Raw genomic sequence first — 19,100 nt, forward strand, 5'->3', positions numbered from 1 at the left:
AAAATAATGTATCAAAATAGACAGACAAATTTTTTCAGTCCTATTCAACTATATATATATATATATATATATATTTATTTTTTTTTCCTCTTAAAATAATGATAATTTTTTTAAAGTACTGATGAATAAATAAATAATTATAGTGCATGCTTACTAGAGAAAAATGATAATTTCTAGTGGCTTGGAAAAGTCTAAAAGACCCACATGGCTAATAGACGTTATCCTCTTTCAAACAGAGCCAACCAACCAATCCAAACCACCCACAATCTGAACCACATGAGAGGACACAAAGTGATGTAAAAGTGGAAGAGAAGAAGAAGAATCTTTCTGCACTTGAATCCTTGCTGATCCATTCCTCCCCATGGGAACCATTTTTCCTCCTCACTCTCTCTCTTCCCTCCTCAACATCAAACCTTCACCCTCAAGAACCCTCTTCCCTCCCTCTCTCCAACCCAAGTCAAATTCTCTCTTTTGCTGTAAACCCATTGTTTCCACTCTCAGAAAGAACCAAACTTCATCTCTCAAGCCATCATCCCCTTCATGCACAACCTGGTTCACTCTTGCTCAACAAGGCCTAGCAGCTTTGGCTATATCCTTGGCGCTCAACTTTAGCCCACTTTTGCACAGTGGCAATGCAATAGCATCAGAATTTGATGTACTTAGTGAAGGTCCGCCCAAAGATTCTTATGTTTTTGACGATGCAGGTGTGCTTAGTAGAGTGACAAGGTCTGATTTGAAGCAGTTATTGTCTGATTTGGAATCAAGGAAGAACTTCCACATCAATTTTATTACAGTTAGAAAACTAACGGTTAGTTACACAACTATATGCTTGAATAAAATGTTTTTAATTTTTTATGTTGACATTAATACTTTGATTTCATAATCCATGTGCTTTCACATGAATTAATCAAACATTAGGCTTGTGCCCCCTTGTACATGTTCTTTGCTTGAACTAAAATGGAGCATGAAAGGACCAAAGAAAATGATTATTTTTTGTTGTTGTTTATAATGTGGTTGGTTGTAGAGCAAAGCTGATGCGTTTGAGTATGCTGACCAAGTTTTGGAGCGTTGGTATCCTTCTGTAGAAGAGGGTGACAACAAGGGTATTGTGGTTCTTGTCACGAGTCAGAAAGAAGGAGCAATCACTGGTGGCCCAGCTTTTGTACAAGCTGTGGGAGAAAATATCCTTGATTCCACTGTCACAGAGAACCTTCCAGGTACTTTTAATTCTCCACGTTTTGCTGTTTCATATATCACCTAATGGTTTCAAAGAACTTCCAAAACTGGCTTGGAGTTGAAGTCTTTTCACTAACAAATATGGCAAACGTGAATTGATGATTGTCATCTATTTACAAACTTTGAAGCAATTTTCTTTGACATGAGTATGCTATAACATGCACTTCTAGTACAATAAAGGACGTATGAGAATTTCGATTCAAAGATCTTTTGGACAAACAAATCCAAGGTTAGGCAAAAAATGTGAACCATTTGTCTGCATAATGTGAAAATATGAGTTACATGTCAGCATACGTTATATTTTTTCCTTTTAATAATTTAGGTAAGTGTAGGTTGCCTCAAATTTTTTTCATGGAATGTCACAAGTCTGAGAATTACAATAGAATTTTTATGTCACTGTGCCCCAATCCTATCAGTTGAGACTCAAATTTCCAATTCATGTCCCCATCAAGTTCTAACCTTTCTTTCAGTAGAGTACCTAATTTTAACTGTAGGGGATGTTTCTAGATCTAAAAATGACAACACATACGATGGGCATTTTGGATATTCTGGATTCTGGCATTAAGTTACTATCCACCTCCTTATACTTTTACTCGTTTGAATGTAAACGTACTACTACTAATACTATTTTGATAGTCTCCAAGTTTGCATTATTTGTAAAACTTGTCAATCTTCTGAAGTTTTAATCAATCAGGAGCAGCTATGATCATTTATTTTTTTGAGGGGTTGCAAAACTACCTATATTGGTTTTCATATGCAGTACTGGCTACGGAAGAGAAGTATAATGAAGCCATTTTTAGCACTGCTAAACGGCTAGTTGCTGCCATTGATGGCCTTCCAGATCCTGGTGGGCCAAAATTTCAAGACAACAAACGCGAGTCTAACTTCAAAACCAGGGAAGAGACAGAAGAGAAGCGTGGACAATTCACTCTTGTTGTTGGAGGTTTGTTGGTCATTGCATTTGTTGTTCCTATGGCACAATACTATGCTTATGTATCCAAAAAATAAAATAAAAAAAAGTATACAACTAGACCTAGTCTTCCAAATTCTCTCAGTATTTAAATTCAGATGTATAATATGCAGTTGTAACCATCCTCATGTTACAATTGAGTTTGAGAAAGATGAAGAATAAGATCAGAGTTTTCGCTTGTAAATGCAATTCCATAGTATTTGAATTGATCGATTTTAATGTGCCAGTTATGTCCTCTCTCTGCTGACATTTTTTTTAAAAATTTTCTCTATATAACCGACAATTTTTCAATTGTTAGAACAACGGTTATGTTGTCTGCCGTACTGTGTAATGCAACTCTAATCAAGCATGAAAAACTCCGATAAGAGAAATGAAGTAGAAAAAAAAAGGCAATTTTGCAAACAGAAAAAGAATATATGCTGAATCAAATGCAGCCTTATACAGTTTCCAAATGAATTTCTTAATCCGAAGAACATCAACATATTCTACGGGTTAGTAAATGTTATTCAAAACTATCTTTCAACGAGCTATCTTGCCATAGTGCCTTCTCTTTTTCCCCCCGGGAAATTCTATTAGATAACAAGGTTCCTAGTTTTTCTTAAATTGCTAGTGCATTTTGTTAGCGTTAATCAATTTTCATTTACATCAATGTTACTAGTTGTAGTTTCTGTATTGGATTCACGTCTACAAACTTTTGAACAAGTTTTTAAACACACTATTGATGTATATACTTCAACACCCTCTTATAACATTAAGTTTAAAGGAACTTATAGGGGCACCATAAGCCAATTTTATAAAGCTATGAAAACTTTTAATTTTTAGTAAGTATTTATATATGACAAGTCCAAATAAGTTTGATAGAAACTTTTCCATTGGCCATGTCACAAAGTCAGTTGATCCAATCAAAGCATATTCGTTTGTAGGACCTTGACTGGTATTCAATGTTACAATCAACTATTCCATTCACTACACCAGCACAGAAAGAATGAAATTATTATAAGAATATACAGATAGGGATCTAAAAGTTGAGCTAGAGAAGGAAGGGCATTTTGTCTGCCAAAGGAGTGTTGTAGTAATTTCTAGAGAGAATTTGTGATGCCACATACTGATTTGCAGCCTCAGTGTAATGAATCCCGTCCCAGTTTACATACACACTACTGTCATTGCAACCTTTTGCTGTTATTGTGGTTCCGTTCAAGATCTTTGTTAGACCACAAGAAACTCGACTATCATAGTTCAATGGTGGACCTCCATATCCACAACAAGCCATAATGGGTTGTTCAAACCCTGCAAACATATAATCTCAGAAATTGGCTTGGACAAAATTCTAGCATTTTAATGATTGTAAACGTATATGATAAGATAACCTAAAGATTTTGTTGCAATTAGAATGATTACTGGGTTAAAGAAGGAAGGAAGCTCTAGAGAAAACAAAGCTCAAGAAGAATTAAATGAATTTCCATGAAGTTTTATGCAATGTATGTACAAATCATTATTTTATATTCTTCCATCGTCAAATCATGTCACATATGATGAGGAATTCATAATCTATAAAAATTAACATAAAAAACTCTTGGAAATAGTAATAATCCAAAAAAAAAAAAAGAGGCAAAATCAATAATAAAGTGGAATAAAGATGAGACAACAATAATTTCTTAAATTGCACTTACCATGTCTAGAATAATTTGCAATGAGGTCTGATTTTATAGTAAAGATATCAACATATGTAATATTTGCATCCGTATACTGGCCCTTCAATTTATTACAAAGAACTTGAAGCTGTAGATTAAAGGTTTTAGCCGCTTGGTTGTGTGAACTAACACATCCTAGTTCATCAAGCTTTGATGGATTAGTGCCAAATTTGGCAACAACTTGAGGCAAGCATCCCAATGGACCCGTGTTATGTATCCATAAATTCCTAGCCCCGTGATCATAGAGTTTCTAGCACACAAAGCAGAGAGTGAATGTTGATTTCAGTAAAACTATTTTATGTTGTGGAATTGAAGAGATTTTTAGGATAAAATTATTTGAATAAAAAATGTACCAAATCATTGTTATTTTATTACACAATGACACCAACCTTTATTCCAGTTTCAAATTCCAATAGAATTGTGGGAATTGAGGCAAGTATTTGGTTCAAATTTTTTGAATAAAATGCACCAGCAAGATCGTTCTGGCCTATGTCAAACATGTATAACCCCTTCTCAAAACAATCTTCAGATGGGATGTATTGATCCAATTTCTTGCCTGAAACATCATTATCAATATAATTTTCCTTCAAATGAATGAATGAGATAAACAGCATACTAGATTTTCACACCAAAGTAATGAGAAGATATTTGATTAATTTATCATATACCTTCAAGCAATTCTAGAACCCGAGCTCTGAATCTCAGAAACTGAGATACCTGAACTCCAAAGCCAAATGGGCTGATGGATTTTGCAGTGGCTGGAAGGATTGTTGAACCTGCTGCTGCAAAGTTGCATCCTTGCTGAAAATTTGGCAAACCCACTGAATCCATGTAGGCATTTAAGAATGGCAATTTCATTGCATCCACTGCAGTAATCAACCAAATGAATATGGAACTATCAATATATATGCTTAATTACCTCAATTATGTAGCTTAGATGTTTTGTTCACACTCTTTATGGACGAGAATCATTGCCATATGCTATAAATAATCAAATTAATCCGTTCTCTAAATTTAAAGTAATCAGTGAGTACTGTTACATGCAGCTGAAGAATTGCCACTAACATACCCTCTTCAAGAAAATGAATTCACACACATTAAATAAAATGTCCAGACGTCCTAAATTATAGAGAAGGAATTGGAAAATATTAACTAAATCTGGCATTGAGACTCATCGGGATTATTAATATTGACCACTGTTTCTAATAACTATAAGGGACTTGCTAATCATTACAGATCAATAAATAATTTTTATTATTATTAAAAATCATATAAGAGATGTATTAAAAATCACAATGAGAATGCATCAATAACAAATTTTAATAATGATAAAAAAACTTTGTATTTTTCATGCCTTAACCAGTTTCTTAAAGAAAAATACTATAATACTAACTGTAAATACAAAATAAGGATATCGGTTAGCATTTGCCTAGCTATAAGAAAAATTCATGAAAGATAAGAACTTTACTTAGGAAGTCAACTATGAGACGACCATTGCAGAACCTTCCAGACGGAGAATTGAAGTAGTTCTGTCCATTAGGTGGGGCAAGTAGAAAGCCCAACCCTGCAGCAAGTTCACCTGTGTCTGAGTTTGAATCACCGAAGTTGAAAACTGCTGGGTAACTGAACTCAACCGAATTTGCCACAGCCGAACAGAAGCAAAACAAGAAAACTTGAAAAAGAACCTTCTTAGAAACCATGGCACTTAACTCTCACTTCTCACTTCTCATGTGCAATGAGCCAAAACCCAACAACAGAGACAGAAAAGATACCAATTATATCTAGCTTTATGCGTGCCTTTTATGCATGAATTGCACACCCATTTGGTTGCTTCAAATGGCTAAATATGAATTACCAATAAGAAAGGAAAAGCTTGCTTATGATTTAGTTTGAAAGCAACTACATCCAAAAGGAAACCGTTCCTTTTGCTTTGCATTACCATTTTATTATCCTTATGCCGTTCAAGAAAAACCAAACTTAATTGCACTATAGAAATTAGACTATTCCATAAGTTAAGAGATGATCAACTTGGCTTGCATCTCCACGAGATTTTATTGCTTCTCCTCCATTGCTCTCCACGTGAACCTTACACACAGCAATGAAAACTGTGTCTGTGCAATCCAATGAGAGTGAAAAGATAGATGCATTAACCAAGTCCATATATTGTGTGTGTGTTTTATCTGCTGTGAACATTTGATTATTTTTATTTGTTTATTTTTTGGGGTACCCGTGAGTTTATTTAGCTAATGTGCCAAACCAGCACTAAAACATGTCAATTAGAGACAAAGCAAAATTGGAAGCGTGAATTTTGTTAACAGGTTCTTTAGAAGAGAAAACAAACAAGTAGTACACATAGCAACTGTACCTTATTGTCTTGTACTTACTAAAAATATAAAATAAAATAAAGAGGAATTTGATTAATTTACGAATCAATTATATATGAATTTTTGTACAAAATCTTGTTTAGAATGATATTTTGTTTTTAAGATCCATTATTTTTTATCAAAGATAATTTGCATATTTTTTCACAACAACGTTATAAATTGTGCGCAAAAACATGAAAAAGAAATCAAGTTCATATGAAGGAATGGTTTTTCTTTTTTTGGTCAGAGTCAGAGAACGAATGATTTAAAATTTATAGATAAAACATATAATTGTTTTTTGTCAGGAGTTAAAAAAATATTAAGAAAGATAATAATGGCCCAAGCCCAAAAATACTAAATTTTGAGCATCCTGTGAGATGGCCTGGAGAGGCCCAACCTGAGGAGGAATGGGCCTAGAGTGTTACAGGCCTACTCGATTGCATTTCGATTTTCTCACTAACGGAGTTGAAAGCATAAACCCTTGGAAAATCTTTAACGGTGTTGTTGTTCATCTGTGATCACTGTGATGTTTCTGCGTCGAAGTCGAAGATGATGACGCCATTCAAACGCTTACACATAGTTCGCACCCTCTATCGTTCATCTCAAAATGGAGAATCTTCTTCGTATCTGTGAGTTGCATTGTTTTCTCAGAAAATGCACGTTTGCCGTTGAAGACAAACCATTGTTTTCAGTTTGAAATGATACATTCTTCTAATTTTCCTTTACAGACTCGGTAGCTGCAAGAGTTATTCCTCTGCTCTATCAAACGGTAATCTCTTTCAACATAGATTCCTTTTTTGTCCTACGTATTTTGGAAAGAGATTTTATAAGAGAGAGCCATGCATTTGAATGATTCAGAATTGGGCTTTAACCTTCAATTTGTTCACGGTTCGTGTTACTTCTGCTTGATCAGGTTCTGAGGGTAATTTCAGGAGCTTCTATCCTCATTTGTTAAAGGGCTACGATGGCTTTCCCTTTGGTGGTGTAAAACCTTTGACACTACGATCTACGATGGTGAATATTCTTGAACATTCTAATGTCTCATCAGGAGTTTGAATTTTAGCTTTCTGGGATTTGACTTTCTAACCTTCATTGTTGTCTTTTTTAGGCTGCTGAGTTGTCTATTTTCTTGAATGATAAGAGGATGGTAACTACTCAAGCCAGAGCTTCACCACAAGCACGACAAATGGTACATTCTTAATTTTCTTCTCATCATTTTATGATGATCTAGTGTTTACTGCTATTCTTCATGTTATATGGTATAATCTATATACATTTTATCAAATTTTGATTATTATATTGGATTGATAAAGAGGTGAGTTTTGTTGTATTTAGGATGGTACCTGTTTCCTCTATCTTTCATTTGATGTTTAATGTTTCTCACTCCCAAAAGCAAAGCTAGCTCATAGGAGGAGGACTACCCTAGCCCTAACCTTAGCCTGACTCTATTCTTAACCAATATGCGACATCTTAACACATTCCCCTCACGTTTAGGACTGGACATCTACATGGGTGGACCTAATATGACTTGACATCTGTGGGCAGCCCAACGTTCAAACTGGATAGGCTCTGATACCATGTTAAGAAACTTGGGTCTAACTCACTCCTAAAGTTAGCTCTCCTAACCCTTATAAGGAGTATTCTGACTCTATTCTTAACAAATGTGGGACATCTTAACAGTTACTATTGCTCTCATTTCTGTACTTGTATACCAGATTATGTAGCCATTTAATTTATTTTATTTTACTAATTGAATTGAACTGCTAAATTTATTAATCATTATCTCATGTTTCCTTTCTATAAAAAAAATTATCAACTGAAGTAAAGGGGTTCTTTAAACAACCAGGAGTTTTTTTCTTCCTCTTCAATAAAGAGGGAGACTGGAACCTAAGATGTTGTCAGAGACAAAATCAAAAGGATATAGACTATATTATTAATGAAGAAGAAAATACTGCAGAATCAATTTTGCAATACCCAGAGTGAAGCTCCCACAAAGGTTCACACCCTTGCCTACTACCACCAACAGAAAAAAAAAAAAAACAAAGAAGCATAACTGACCTGTTCTCTCTCTTCCCCCGACTATATGAACCATTACACCTCAATCTGCTCTCCATGACTAATTTCTCTCTCTAATTCCCATTCTGCCCCTTCTTATTTTTCCTACTATATGTTTTCCAAATTCAAGGCCCGTCTCCTAATCTGACTCCCACCTTGGTCGTGTTGCCATACTTTAAACCCCAAGGATTCCACAATCTTTATTGGAATGAAATTATGAGAAGCTCCACTGTCAGAATCAATTTGCAATACCCAGAGTGAAGCTCCCACAAAGGTTCACACCCTTACTCACTACTAACAGAAAAAAAAAAAAAAAGGAACCATAATTGATCTGTTCTCTCTCTTCCTCCCACTATATGAAACATTACATGACAATCTGCTCTTCATGACTAATTTCTCTCTTCTAATTCTCATTGTGCCCCTTCTTATTTTTCTTGCTATATGTTTTCCAAATCCAATGCCCATGACTGAGTTGGATTGGACTTGTCCACTTAGGTTCATGGGACCTAACCGATGTTCAGTTTGCTTTAATTAAATTTAAGCGGCATTACAAAGATTTTGAATTTGATCATTCATAAATTCTAAAGTTCATAATATTCATAGCATATTAGCATTTAAATTGGCAGACCACCTGAGAAGCCTCCATTGTTTAACAACTTTAAAGAGGATATGTGCTAGATGTTAGTGCATGCACCATACATGTGTGTGTGTTGCACTACAACAGTCACCTAGACAGTTGGTGATCTATGTTGCATGGATATGGGTACAGTTTTGGTACAGGCTATGCGATACAGCATTTTCTTAAAAAATAGGGTACAAGTACGTCGATTAATATATATATATATATACACACACACATACACATAGAAAATTATACAAAATAAATTTGAAAAAACTGTATATAAAATTATGCACACAAATTGTAACATTCGTGGCTTGCTGTTGCTGGAGATGGTCGCCAGACTTGCCATCGCTGTTATCTGTTTTTGCCGCTTGCCAGTGAGGGCTGATGGTTGAGGTTCGAGATGGGAGGAGAAAAGCAGAAGTATGCAGTTTGTGGGTATGTGGAGGTTGGAGGAAGTATGGGTATGTGGAAGTTGGAGGGGAGAAAGACACAACCGCGTTAGTTTTGTGGGCAAAAAAAAACCCCAAAACCCTAAAATTTTGGTCCAAAAATTCCATTTCCTTAGCCAAACTGTACTCGCGTACCCACTTTCCATACCCAATTTTTTTTTTTTTTGCAAATTTTTTTGGGTACGTACCCAGGTGTACCCACGACATACCTGTACACGGTACTGGTATTCCATGGGAAGTGTCATACCCATGCTTTAGAGTTGATGATTAGGTTGATTCGAATTTGAGCTTTTATCTACTGCTTAACTATATTATACTACTCTCAAGGGATAACATAAATGAAATTGATCCATCGTAGCTGTCTGTGATCATTTAATTTGCTGATCAGGTAATAATTTTGATGCTTTGCTGACATATCATTGATGCAGGGAGCACAAATATCCATAACAAGTCCCGGATTTATCTATGAACCTTATGAACCTCGTGAGAAAATCTCATTTTGGAAGAGGTTAGATCACAATGGTTTTAAATCTCCACTGTTTATCCTTACCTTTTTTTCACCAACATTCTTCCATTATACACACGCGTAGGGGCATGCACACACACACACACACACACAACAAATTTAAAATTAGCATAGCTTTTTGTTAGTTTATTTTAACATTTCCATAATGCTGTATGTGCTAAGAATCATTTATGTATAGTATATTTCTAGCAATTTTCTTTCACCAATTTGACATGCCTGCAACCCTTGTATAGTATTACATTTCCTTGTAAACTATTATAATTATGCATCATGATCTGCTATATAATTTCTCTGATATTTGATGTATCAGATGGTTCACTAGAAGTGGTTGGAGAAGAACCAAAAATGACATAATTCTTGAGGTGATGATGTATATCACTTATTTTAATTTCTGCTTGCATTGTTCTCCTGTTTTAGAGAATAGAGTCTTACTATTTTGATCCAATAATTTCTGTTGATTTAAATTGTTCTTTTCTATTCTCTCTTTTCTTTTACCCCAATCATGGAAATTACAGCAGATTGTTGCTTCCTTTTAAGGAGGCTTTCCCTTCCTCTGTCTGATGTCTATTTTTCCCATTCTGTCTACTAAATATTCTCTTTTATGAGTGATAAGAAAAGAAAAAGAAGATTGAAATCATACTGAAAGTATTTTACCTGCACAGTGGACATTAATCTTGTTATTTTAATGGATGCTATCAATCGTCACCTTAATCTGAGTTTGTCGTTTGCTCTGTTGCAGCTTAAAAGTGCCTATGCTATTCAAAAGTTAAGAAAAGCAGGATATTCAAAAACACAGTTCTATAAGGAGGTTGTCAATATGTACAAGGAGGTTTGTACATTTAGTAAGATTTAATGTTTTACAACTCATGTGGACAGAATCTAACAACAACCACCGTTGTCTTTCCCACTGGGTGGGATCTGCTAAATAAATCAAACAATGCCATTGTGTTCCTGTCTTACAACTCATTCTTCCATTTGATAACAATCTTTTACTGATTGCTTGTTACTAAGCTACTTAGTAGAACTAAAATACATTTAGAGGAAAAACAAATATTGCATTAATTACACTTTTGGTCCCTCTAGCTTTAAACATGTTATATTTTGGTCCCCCTATTTTCAATTTGAATTAACATTTCCCTCGTTATTCAAAATTCAAATTGATGCAAATAAATAGTCTTTAATGTGCCGCATTATTTTTGTGTCAGCAAAGGTAGTGCCACATTTGTAAAACTGGCTAGCATGCCAACATGTTTGCTGGTGTGGCAATCTCTGCTGACAGGGAAATGGTGTGGCCAATTCCAAATCAACAATAGTAACATATGATATGGGTGTACTTTACATCAATTTGAAGATTGATGAGGACACCTTCATAGAAATCTGAACTAGGGGACCAAATCAAACCTGTTTAAATCAAATTTTAATTAATTTAATTTTATGCAAGTGATGAAAATTAGTTAAAATAATGAATGGTAAATATTTTGCTCAAAATGTGCAGTTGTTAAACTTGAAATCTTTTTTTATCCTTGATTTACTGTCGTGATGACTTCAAATCCCCATTTATCCTTGATTTACTGTCATGATGACTTCAAATCCTTGGGGATTTAATTTTCTCGTGTCATCCATCAATGTAATTGAACAGATTTTCTGCCTGGGAAGCAGATATGTAAATAGTATTTGATGCTAGTTTAAGAAACAAATTCTGTCGCGCTGCCAGACCTTGTGTGAACTGTGATTTGATGCTTGCAGTTTCCTTGTCTATGCTCATGTTTCTTTTTTTTTTTTTTCTCCAGATAAACACACTAATAGCTAATGGCGACAAAAGATCATTAAGGAAATCAGTTACTGAGAAGATGTTTTCTGTATGCTTCAGTTCCTTTGCATGATTTTACATACTGGATTATATGTGCTATGATGCAGCTCTTTACATTTTTTTCATCAAAATTTCTATAGTATAGTTTAATTTATTAAATGTTGTGTTTCATTTTCTTGTCCACAGGCACTTAAGAATGAAATTAAGCAAAGAGAAACTGCATCATGGAGCCAGGTATATTGGGAAATGGTTGAGCCAGTTGTCAAGATACGGACGTTGCGTGCTCGTCTGGTTAGTATTCTTCTTCACTGTATTTATAATTTGATGAAGATGATATGATGGCTCAAAAATAATGTAGCATGTATATTAAAATAAGAGAAAGAACACCTGCCTTACTGGCATAGGGGCATATCAAAGAATTGACATTGTCAACTTGCTAATGTTGAGGCATTATTGATCAAAATTTGATCCCATTAGATCTAGTAGTTATATATACTATATAGCTATTATTTGCTCTGGTAGGATATATTGTTGGAGGTGTTCTGATCATTTTACAAGTGAAAACTTTGAATTTTACTTCATGGCTTATTTGTAAAGTTTCTCTGAACATGTCCCTGGGGGTAATTGTTATTTCTTGTTGGCACCATGAGCAAAACTTTTTTTCTGCTGCATTGACCTTTTCTGGGATTATATATTTAAACAAAATTGTAATTGGTATTTCCTTGCTTCAAGTATGATGACAATTCTAGAAGTGTTAATGAATTGACCAGGTCATCTTAGTATGTATGTATGTGCTTTATAACCGACTAGTTTTTTGCAACAGAGCAGATTATTTATGATGCTGCGTTGTACTTGTCACTCTCTCGTGCGTGCACATTTTGAAATTGGTATTTTGCTTTTCAACATAATGATTTTTATGCTGATTTCCTGATCAATTACAGATTGGAGTTGATCGAAAAGACCTAAATAAAGTATTTATTCAGCTTACTCTTGAGATTTTGGCTAAACAGGTATGTTTTATGCACAGTAAAACTAGTCCAATCCCAGAAAATTTACACCCATGAGTAGCAGGAATTTCAATAACTCAGAATAGTGAAATAATGTTATATTAATTGCAGAAATTTGCAGCATATGACTCAAAAGGTTCTGTTGTAGCTGGAGATAAGAACAAGGAGGTAATGCTATTAAATTTCTTTGCTTCCATTCCATCCTTTGGGCCTTCCTTGATATTCATTCCCTTTTTCATTATGCCAAGTATAAAAATCCATTAAATTAAACCACCAAGGAAAAGATAGTCACTTCTTTCTTCATTGGCTTCTTGCTCATCAGTACGGAGGAAGAATAGAAGGGAACGGCTTAGAATTGATTTTATGTGGCATGGCTTACATTGTTGGGTACTCATTCATTTTCTAGTGAAATGACATGATGTTATGGCAGAGGGAACTTCATGTTGTTTTAATGATGCATCATTTTGTTTACTCAAGTTCAGTGCATTGCTATTTATTTTAGATAAAGGTCTCCTTCCCTTCGCCCTGATTGCTAGTTTCCTATGTTCCAGGTTCTTGTTCGTGATATATGGGTATTTGAGAAGTCTATGTTTCACCCCGGTGCATACTGGCGTCTGTGTGGACGGATATCCCCAAAAACATGATGGCCTTGAAAGAAGAAACCAAAGTTTATGATAGTTGGATGTTCCTGTGTTGTAACTTATAACTGTTAAGCGGAATTCGTATATTTGTCACTGGAGCATTGTCCTCTGAATAAGTAAAATATAGGTGTAAACCTATCCAAATTTTGTTCTTTGAATTAAATCCATTTGGAAATTTTTTATTTTATTTTTCCCTTCCTTTTTGCTCGTTTGTTCTCCTTATCTGTCTCATTCCTTGGTGGCAAATTGGAAAATAATTTCTCGATCCATAGAAACCATACGGGAAAGCAATTCGCTAACATCTCTATAATTAATAAAGAAAACGTGGAAGAATGGGTAAAGTGATTCCATTCTCCAAACCTGCAATTCATTATTACAAATAGATTGACAGTTCCGTATTAGTTTGACAACCTTGCTAATAATTTGGAAAGATTCCCTAAAACACGCTTATAAATTTTGGTTACTACATTAGTCCTCATTAATTGCATCCCTCAAATGTGCTCTTGCCAAGCCAAAAACATGATCAGAGCGTGGGAGATGCAAAATTAAGCAATGCCCTATTATATTCTTGCTTTCTACTTTCAGATTCAATAGCAACTTTATAAAGACTGAAAACTTTTTAGTTAACATCCCTTCCAAGAAAAGCAAAGTATATCTTTCAAGTATTTTCAAAATCTACTTCCCGATTTAGACTTCTATATTCTTAGTTCGTGGTGGAATTAATGAATCTCTTCTTCCACCGTACCCATTAACACAACCTAACACCCTTTTCACATCTTTATCTCTGGTTAAAGTTTTAGCAAATGGACCAAAGAAAAATCCATCTTCAACCAATGGGTATCTGTTACAGGCTATACAATTTCATCACCAAAACTCTGGCTTCCCAAGCATTAAAAACGGTGACTTTAGGGCGTACTACACGTTACAGTTCAAACTCATTTGCAGTAACAGATTCTGAGTCTGAAGCTAACAAGAAGGTAAGATCAGAGACACCAAGCAAAGATGATCATGATGACAAGACACTTCCACCAAATGAAGGTATCGTTGGTGACTCTATTTCTTCTAATGCACAACAAGCTGAAGAGAAGAAAAACCCATGCATGAACGGTGATGAGGTGACGGTAGAGAATGTGGCATCAACTTTGCCAAAGGGAGGTTTGCAACAAACGAAATCTATAAAGAAAACGGTAAGCATAAATGAGAAAGTGGAAGAGATTCCCCCAATACCGAAGTTGAAGAAGAAGAGGAGCTGGTCCTTCACAAAATCAAGTTCTTTTGAACAAGACCAAGAAGAAGCAAAGCCTCCGCGTTCAATTCTGAAACAGAGTTCTGATCTCAGTGATACTTCCAATACCATTAGTTAATTTCACGTTTACGTTTGTAACATTGTTGGAGTTTAACAATTTAATTTATATTAGAATAGCATACAGCAGCCAAGTGTGAATGTGCCGGGTGGCCTTATAATCTCTATATTCGTTGATAATTCCGAAATTAGAGTTGTTCTTTTTATTTTATACATTTAAATATTTCTATGCCCTCTTCAAAAGAAACTTCAGTTCTAAGCAATCATTTTATTAAATTCATAAGTCCTCTCTCACGTGAGTTTTTTGCAAGACAACGTGATACGGATAGATATAAAAACTTCGCATGTGACTCGAACAAATTTTGTCATGTGCAAAACCTGTATTTTGTTTCTAGACATCACCCTGTCGTATAAAAATAAACAAAGAGAAAGGTCCAGATTCATGTGATCTTGTCGGCATACACGATAAAAACAAAAAAAATGAACTGAGACTAAACCATAAAAAATCACAAAAAGAAGCATGAATTGTTTTAATACAATTATACAAAGCAAGTTTCCTACTAACTGTGTAAAATTGCTTAGTCGACCTACAATTAAAAGGTTATCTATTGGAACGTCCAAATTGTCAATTTTATTATCTTGATTTTCCCTTTTACATTCTATTGAAATTTCTTCTTCTATTATTAATTTTTTTAAAAGAAAAATCAACCCAATACATGTTAGAAATGAATCCTTAGACCCAGATGGGAAACAAGCACACTATGCACATACACTAAAAGAATTAGTTTCTTCTTCATTTTCCACAGCTTCATCATCAGAGTCAGGAAGATGATCAAAAAAAGCATCAAGATACCAAGAGCATTGATCATTCCAGTCACCCCTGCACGCTGTGGAACGCCATTTTTGGTCAGCTATCATCTCAGGAGAGAGACCCCATTCTAGCATTTCTTCTTCTGTGTGATGAACAGCTAAACTGTATTCTCCACCACTTCCCAATTGCATAACACGGAACTCACAATTTCCAAAATTATTGAGGTGCTCAAACTGTTCAACCGTCCACTTGAACCACTTCATTAGGAAAATTCGTGATGTTAACCCGTGAGACACAATTATCAGGTTCAGATCATTCGAAGGATCATGACGAAGCCTATTCATGTCTATGTCCCTCCATAGAGATTCAAAGAAACCTGCAACTCAATCAAATAAGAAACATCACAGCCAATAAAAAAGATACGGGTAAGTAATCAAATTAGTCCTTAGCATCTGTCATATTAGTTTTTGAAATGAAAATCAATTCTTATGCCACAAATTTTAATAATTAATTTGACTCATGAAATACATATCTAGATCTAGACCACTTTCTTCAGATATTTTTATCAATGAGTAAAATAGAATATATGGAACAAAACAAATATACTCTCTCATATTCAAGTTCACTCTCCATACTAAGGAGGAAAAATAATAATAAATAAAATAAGATATTATAATTGCATCACATTCCAATTCATCCTATTTCAAATATTTTAAATAATAAAATATAATACTATTTTACTCTACTCAAGCCTATTTCATCTTCAAAGAATTAATTTAGGATTAAATATCACATAAGTATTTTTTAATAAAGAAAACATTAATTCAATATTTAAAATATTATCACTTAATTTGATAATTAAAATTACTAAATACAGCAATACAATCTTTAAAATGAAGTAAATATTTATTTAAATTCTTTAAATTATAATAAGTATAGGTGAATTTAGTCTTCAATTTTATATAAAAAAATCTTGAATTCTTGACTTCAATAAAAGACGTATAAAGAGTAAAGTGAGATTTTAGGAATCAAATAAAGATGGTTGAGAACGAAGCAGTGGATGAAAAGAAAAGGAAGAAGAGAGATAGTTACTTGAAACGCGATCAAAAACATCGGCGGCGGATTCTCCCTCGGGGAAGCGATAGAAGAATCTACCGAAGCGTTGGCGAGTTTCCTTGATGACCTTCATTCTCTCTTCCACTTGAAAGTTCCCAAAATCTTGTTCTCGAATCCGCGACTCTTCCCTCACACCAATTACTCTCTTCTTCGAAAAGCATCTACCAACCTCCCTCAGTGTCGATCGGGTGCGCGTGTACGGAGACACGTAGAAATACGCTTGCCAATAAGGGGAGCAGCCGCCGCCGCCCATCACGCGGCGGAGCTCAGCGCCGGCGTGGTGGGCCTGGGCGATTCCTTGGGCGGTCAAGGGAATGCTGTGGTCGGGGGTGGTTGTGTACGTCGCTGTGTCGAGGTTCCCTTGTGATTCTCCATGCCGCATCAGTATTATTCTCTTTGGAAGCACTCCCATCACCATTTTCTTCTTCTTCTTCTTCTGTTACTCTTTTTTTTCTTATCTTTTCTTGGTCTTTATTTATAAATATTTATAACATTGGAAATGATTTTCAGAAATTGGTCAAGCCGCAGCAGCTGTAAAGCGTAAACGTGTACAACAAACTCCACCTATCAATTTTATTTTATTTTTTTTACAAATTATATTTATGCGTAAAAATTAGATAAGACTGTTGAAAATAATTGTTTGAATAATCTGGGGTTTCTAGAGAGAGAATCAAAATGGTTATTTTGAAATAAATAGTTGTTGAAATTTGAACGTGTTACTGTTTTCAAAGCAAGACTGAAGATAAATTCTGTCACTCTTGACCAAAGAAAAAGAAAAAAAGGGGTAAATTGTGCCACTTGTTGAATTCTCAGCCTTCACTCCTTCACATTGATGTTCACACCTATTTTTTTAGTATAAAATAAGTAAAGGGAAGAAAGATAAAACAAAAAATAAATATAAAGATAAGAGGTGTGTGAGTAAATTTTTGGTATCTTCTGCTACGTACTCTTTTCTAGTTTTATTTTTTTATTTAGTAATTTTATTGTTAATTTTAATTTTAAATTAAGAAAAAAACTAACCATAAATAATGTTGTTATTTTTTATTTTTTTACTGAACAAAAGAGTTAAGTCTAAAATAACAAACTTAAAAGAAACTTCTTAAGATTTAAAAAAAATAATAGTTTGCTCAAGATAATAAGGCATAAATTTCTCGAAACTTAATTTAACTAATTTATTGGCAGATTAATTAAGTTTTCTACAAACATAAGTAAACTTAATAAATCTAATAGATTTTAATAACTCCCTAATATTATTAATTAAAGATAATAATGGATGGGAATAAAATTGAACTTTTAAAATTACAAGGAGAGCCTCATTCCAGTTATTTTCAATCCAAATAACTTGAAAGTCTTTATGCAACACCAATTATACCCCAAAGTAAATACTCTATCATTCAGCAACTAGGAGAGAACAAGAATAAGGATCAATTATAATATAGGATGTAACTATATATTAGCCTTGACAATCACATATAAGCTCTCCACAAACAACAAATTAACATAGGAAAAAACATCATCCACGTTCAATTTGACCCAGAGTTTGGAGGAATCTATTTCATGTGACTCTGATCATTAGCAAGCCTTGTTGCAGGAATCCATTTCAAGTAGAACTATTCCTGCAACAAAAATTAAAGAAACCAAAGTCAGAAAAAAAAAATATGAACCATTATTAGGCTAGAAGAGCAAGCCTGAAAAATAAAAGCATTCCTATCCTTCCAAATATGTTAAACAATCTATTCCAACAATGAATCTTGCAAAAAAAAAAAAAAAAGAAGAAGAAGGAGGATAAATTTAAAACCAGCTACTCCAATAACTCACTTGTCTCTAAATTTTATCTTCTCAAATACCTTATAATTTGTAGATTTTCAGAGAACATAAAAATAAATTTTAATTAAAACAAATAACATAAAATTTAGAAGAAATTATAATTTTTCTATGGATGAATTTGTTCACAAAATTAACAAGAGAGTAAAGTGTACAAAGTAAATCATGACTTAGTAATTATACTATACTGAAATATTTAACTGAAACATACATATACTAAATTTCATTTACATATGAACATTGTAATAATTTACAAATTGTGAATCAAAAAGTTGTAAGACTTAGAATAAATATTTACATAACCAAAATAAGTTAAGTCCTATGAGCAGTCCCCATTCACACCCATACACTGAAGACTTGGTCCTAGTCATCAATATTGTGTCAGCCCTATATCTCGGCCGAATCCTCAGTAGTCAATTCTTTATCTTCTCTGAGGTAGGCATCACCAGAATTTGCCACAACCTCTATGTTGGAAAATCTCTTAAATGTATACTAGATGAGTCTCTCAAAAATATCATGGAAGATAAAAACATTATTTACAATCCTTAAGGGCCTAACTGTCCATTGGTAGATATTAAAACTAAGGATATGATGGATATGACTATTTACAGAGAACTCAAAAAGGAACATTATAATTTACATTCATTTCTACAGCCATACATTATCATCCTCA

At 34.1% G+C, this 19,100-nt stretch overlaps 4 protein-coding genes across 5 annotated transcripts; 2 read left to right on the forward strand and 2 right to left on the reverse strand.

The window, feature by feature from the left end:
• Positions 1–249: 249 nt before the first annotated feature.
• On the forward strand, positions 250–2,463 carry LOC113873363 (UPF0603 protein At1g54780, chloroplastic). Its single transcript, XM_027511460.1, has 3 exons — positions 250–808; positions 1,025–1,217; positions 1,997–2,463. Exons 1-3 carry the CDS (start codon positions 362–364, stop codon positions 2,242–2,244), a joined length of 888 nt encoding a protein of 295 aa, XP_027367261.1. The 5' UTR covers positions 250–361; the 3' UTR covers positions 2,245–2,463.
• Positions 2,464–3,001: 538 nt separating this feature from the next.
• On the reverse strand, positions 3,002–6,056 carry LOC113873361 (GDSL esterase/lipase At1g54790-like). 2 transcript variants are annotated; one of them, XM_027511458.1, is made up of 5 exons: positions 5,366–6,056; positions 4,566–4,763; positions 4,287–4,453; positions 3,877–4,147; positions 3,002–3,493 (listed from the first exon to the last, which is right to left on the reverse strand). In XM_027511458.1, the coding sequence occupies exons 1-5, from the start codon at positions 5,595–5,597 to the stop codon at positions 3,237–3,239; spliced, it is 1,125 nt and encodes a 374-aa protein (XP_027367259.1). In that variant the 5' UTR covers positions 5,598–6,056; the 3' UTR covers positions 3,002–3,236. The 2 variants fall into 2 exon arrangements, with proteins under 2 accessions (XP_027367259.1, XP_027367257.1); XM_027511456.1 differs by having other exon boundaries at positions 3,105–3,508; positions 3,850–4,147.
• Positions 6,057–6,764: 708 nt separating this feature from the next.
• Positions 6,765–13,569, forward strand: LOC113873362. Its single transcript, XM_027511459.1, has 12 exons — positions 6,765–6,889; positions 6,989–7,029; positions 7,174–7,274; positions 7,369–7,449; positions 9,818–9,897; positions 10,226–10,277; positions 10,655–10,744; positions 11,706–11,774; positions 11,912–12,016; positions 12,667–12,735; positions 12,844–12,900; positions 13,284–13,569. Exons 1-12 carry the CDS (start codon positions 6,810–6,812, stop codon positions 13,374–13,376), a joined length of 918 nt encoding a protein of 305 aa, XP_027367260.1. The 5' UTR covers positions 6,765–6,809; the 3' UTR covers positions 13,377–13,569.
• A 1,576-nt stretch (positions 13,570–15,145) lies between these two features.
• On the reverse strand, positions 15,146–17,059 carry LOC113873182 (phosphoglycerate mutase-like protein AT74). Its single transcript, XM_027511202.1, has 2 exons — positions 16,580–17,059; positions 15,146–15,863 (listed from the first exon to the last, which is right to left on the reverse strand). The coding sequence occupies exons 1-2, from the start codon at positions 17,019–17,021 to the stop codon at positions 15,436–15,438; spliced, it is 870 nt and encodes a 289-aa protein (XP_027367003.1). The 5' UTR covers positions 17,022–17,059; the 3' UTR covers positions 15,146–15,435.
• Positions 17,060–19,100: the final 2,041 nt, after the last annotated feature.

Source organism: Abrus precatorius, unplaced genomic scaffold (assembly GCF_003935025.1).
Source record: "Abrus precatorius isolate BTA unplaced genomic scaffold, Abrus_2018 Scaffold7, whole genome shotgun sequence".
In the NCBI taxonomy this organism is placed as follows: Eukaryota; Viridiplantae; Streptophyta; class Magnoliopsida; order Fabales; family Fabaceae; genus Abrus; species Abrus precatorius.

Excerpts from the sequence above, each read along its gene's own strand:
- LOC113873363 (XM_027511460.1), top strand. The coding sequence starts at position 362 with ATGGGAACCATTTTTCCTCCTCACTCTCTCTCTTCCCTCCTCAACATC. Across the intron at positions 809-1,024 it reads TTACAGTTAGAAAACTAACG|AGCAAAGCTGATGCGTTTGA; the intron begins GTTAGTTACACA and ends GGTTGGTTGTAG. Across the intron at positions 1,218-1,996 it reads TGTCACAGAGAACCTTCCAG|TACTGGCTACGGAAGAGAAG; the intron begins GTACTTTTAATT and ends TTTCATATGCAG.
- LOC113873361 (XM_027511456.1), bottom strand. The coding sequence starts at position 5,597 with ATGGTTTCTAAGAAGGTTCTTTTTCAAGTTTTCTTGTTTTGCTTCTGT. Across the intron at positions 4,764-5,365 it reads TCTCATAGTTGACTTCCTAA|TGGATGCAATGAAATTGCCA; the intron begins GTAAAGTTCTTA and ends TGATTACTGCAG. Across the intron at positions 4,148-4,286 it reads AATTTGAAACTGGAATAAAG|AAACTCTATGATCACGGGGC; the intron begins GTTGGTGTCATT and ends TTTGTGTGCTAG.
- LOC113873362 (XM_027511459.1), top strand. The coding sequence starts at position 6,810 with ATGATGACGCCATTCAAACGCTTACACATAGTTCGCACCCTCTATCGT. Across the intron at positions 9,898-10,225 it reads AAAATCTCATTTTGGAAGAG|ATGGTTCACTAGAAGTGGTT; the intron begins GTTAGATCACAA and ends TTGATGTATCAG. Across the intron at positions 11,775-11,911 it reads TTACTGAGAAGATGTTTTCT|GCACTTAAGAATGAAATTAA; the intron begins GTATGCTTCAGT and ends TCTTGTCCACAG.
- LOC113873182 (XM_027511202.1), bottom strand. The coding sequence starts at position 17,021 with ATGGTGATGGGAGTGCTTCCAAAGAGAATAATACTGATGCGGCATGGA. Across the intron at positions 15,864-16,579 it reads TGTTTTTGATCGCGTTTCAA|GTTTCTTTGAATCTCTATGG; the intron begins GTAACTATCTCT and ends ATTGAGTTGCAG.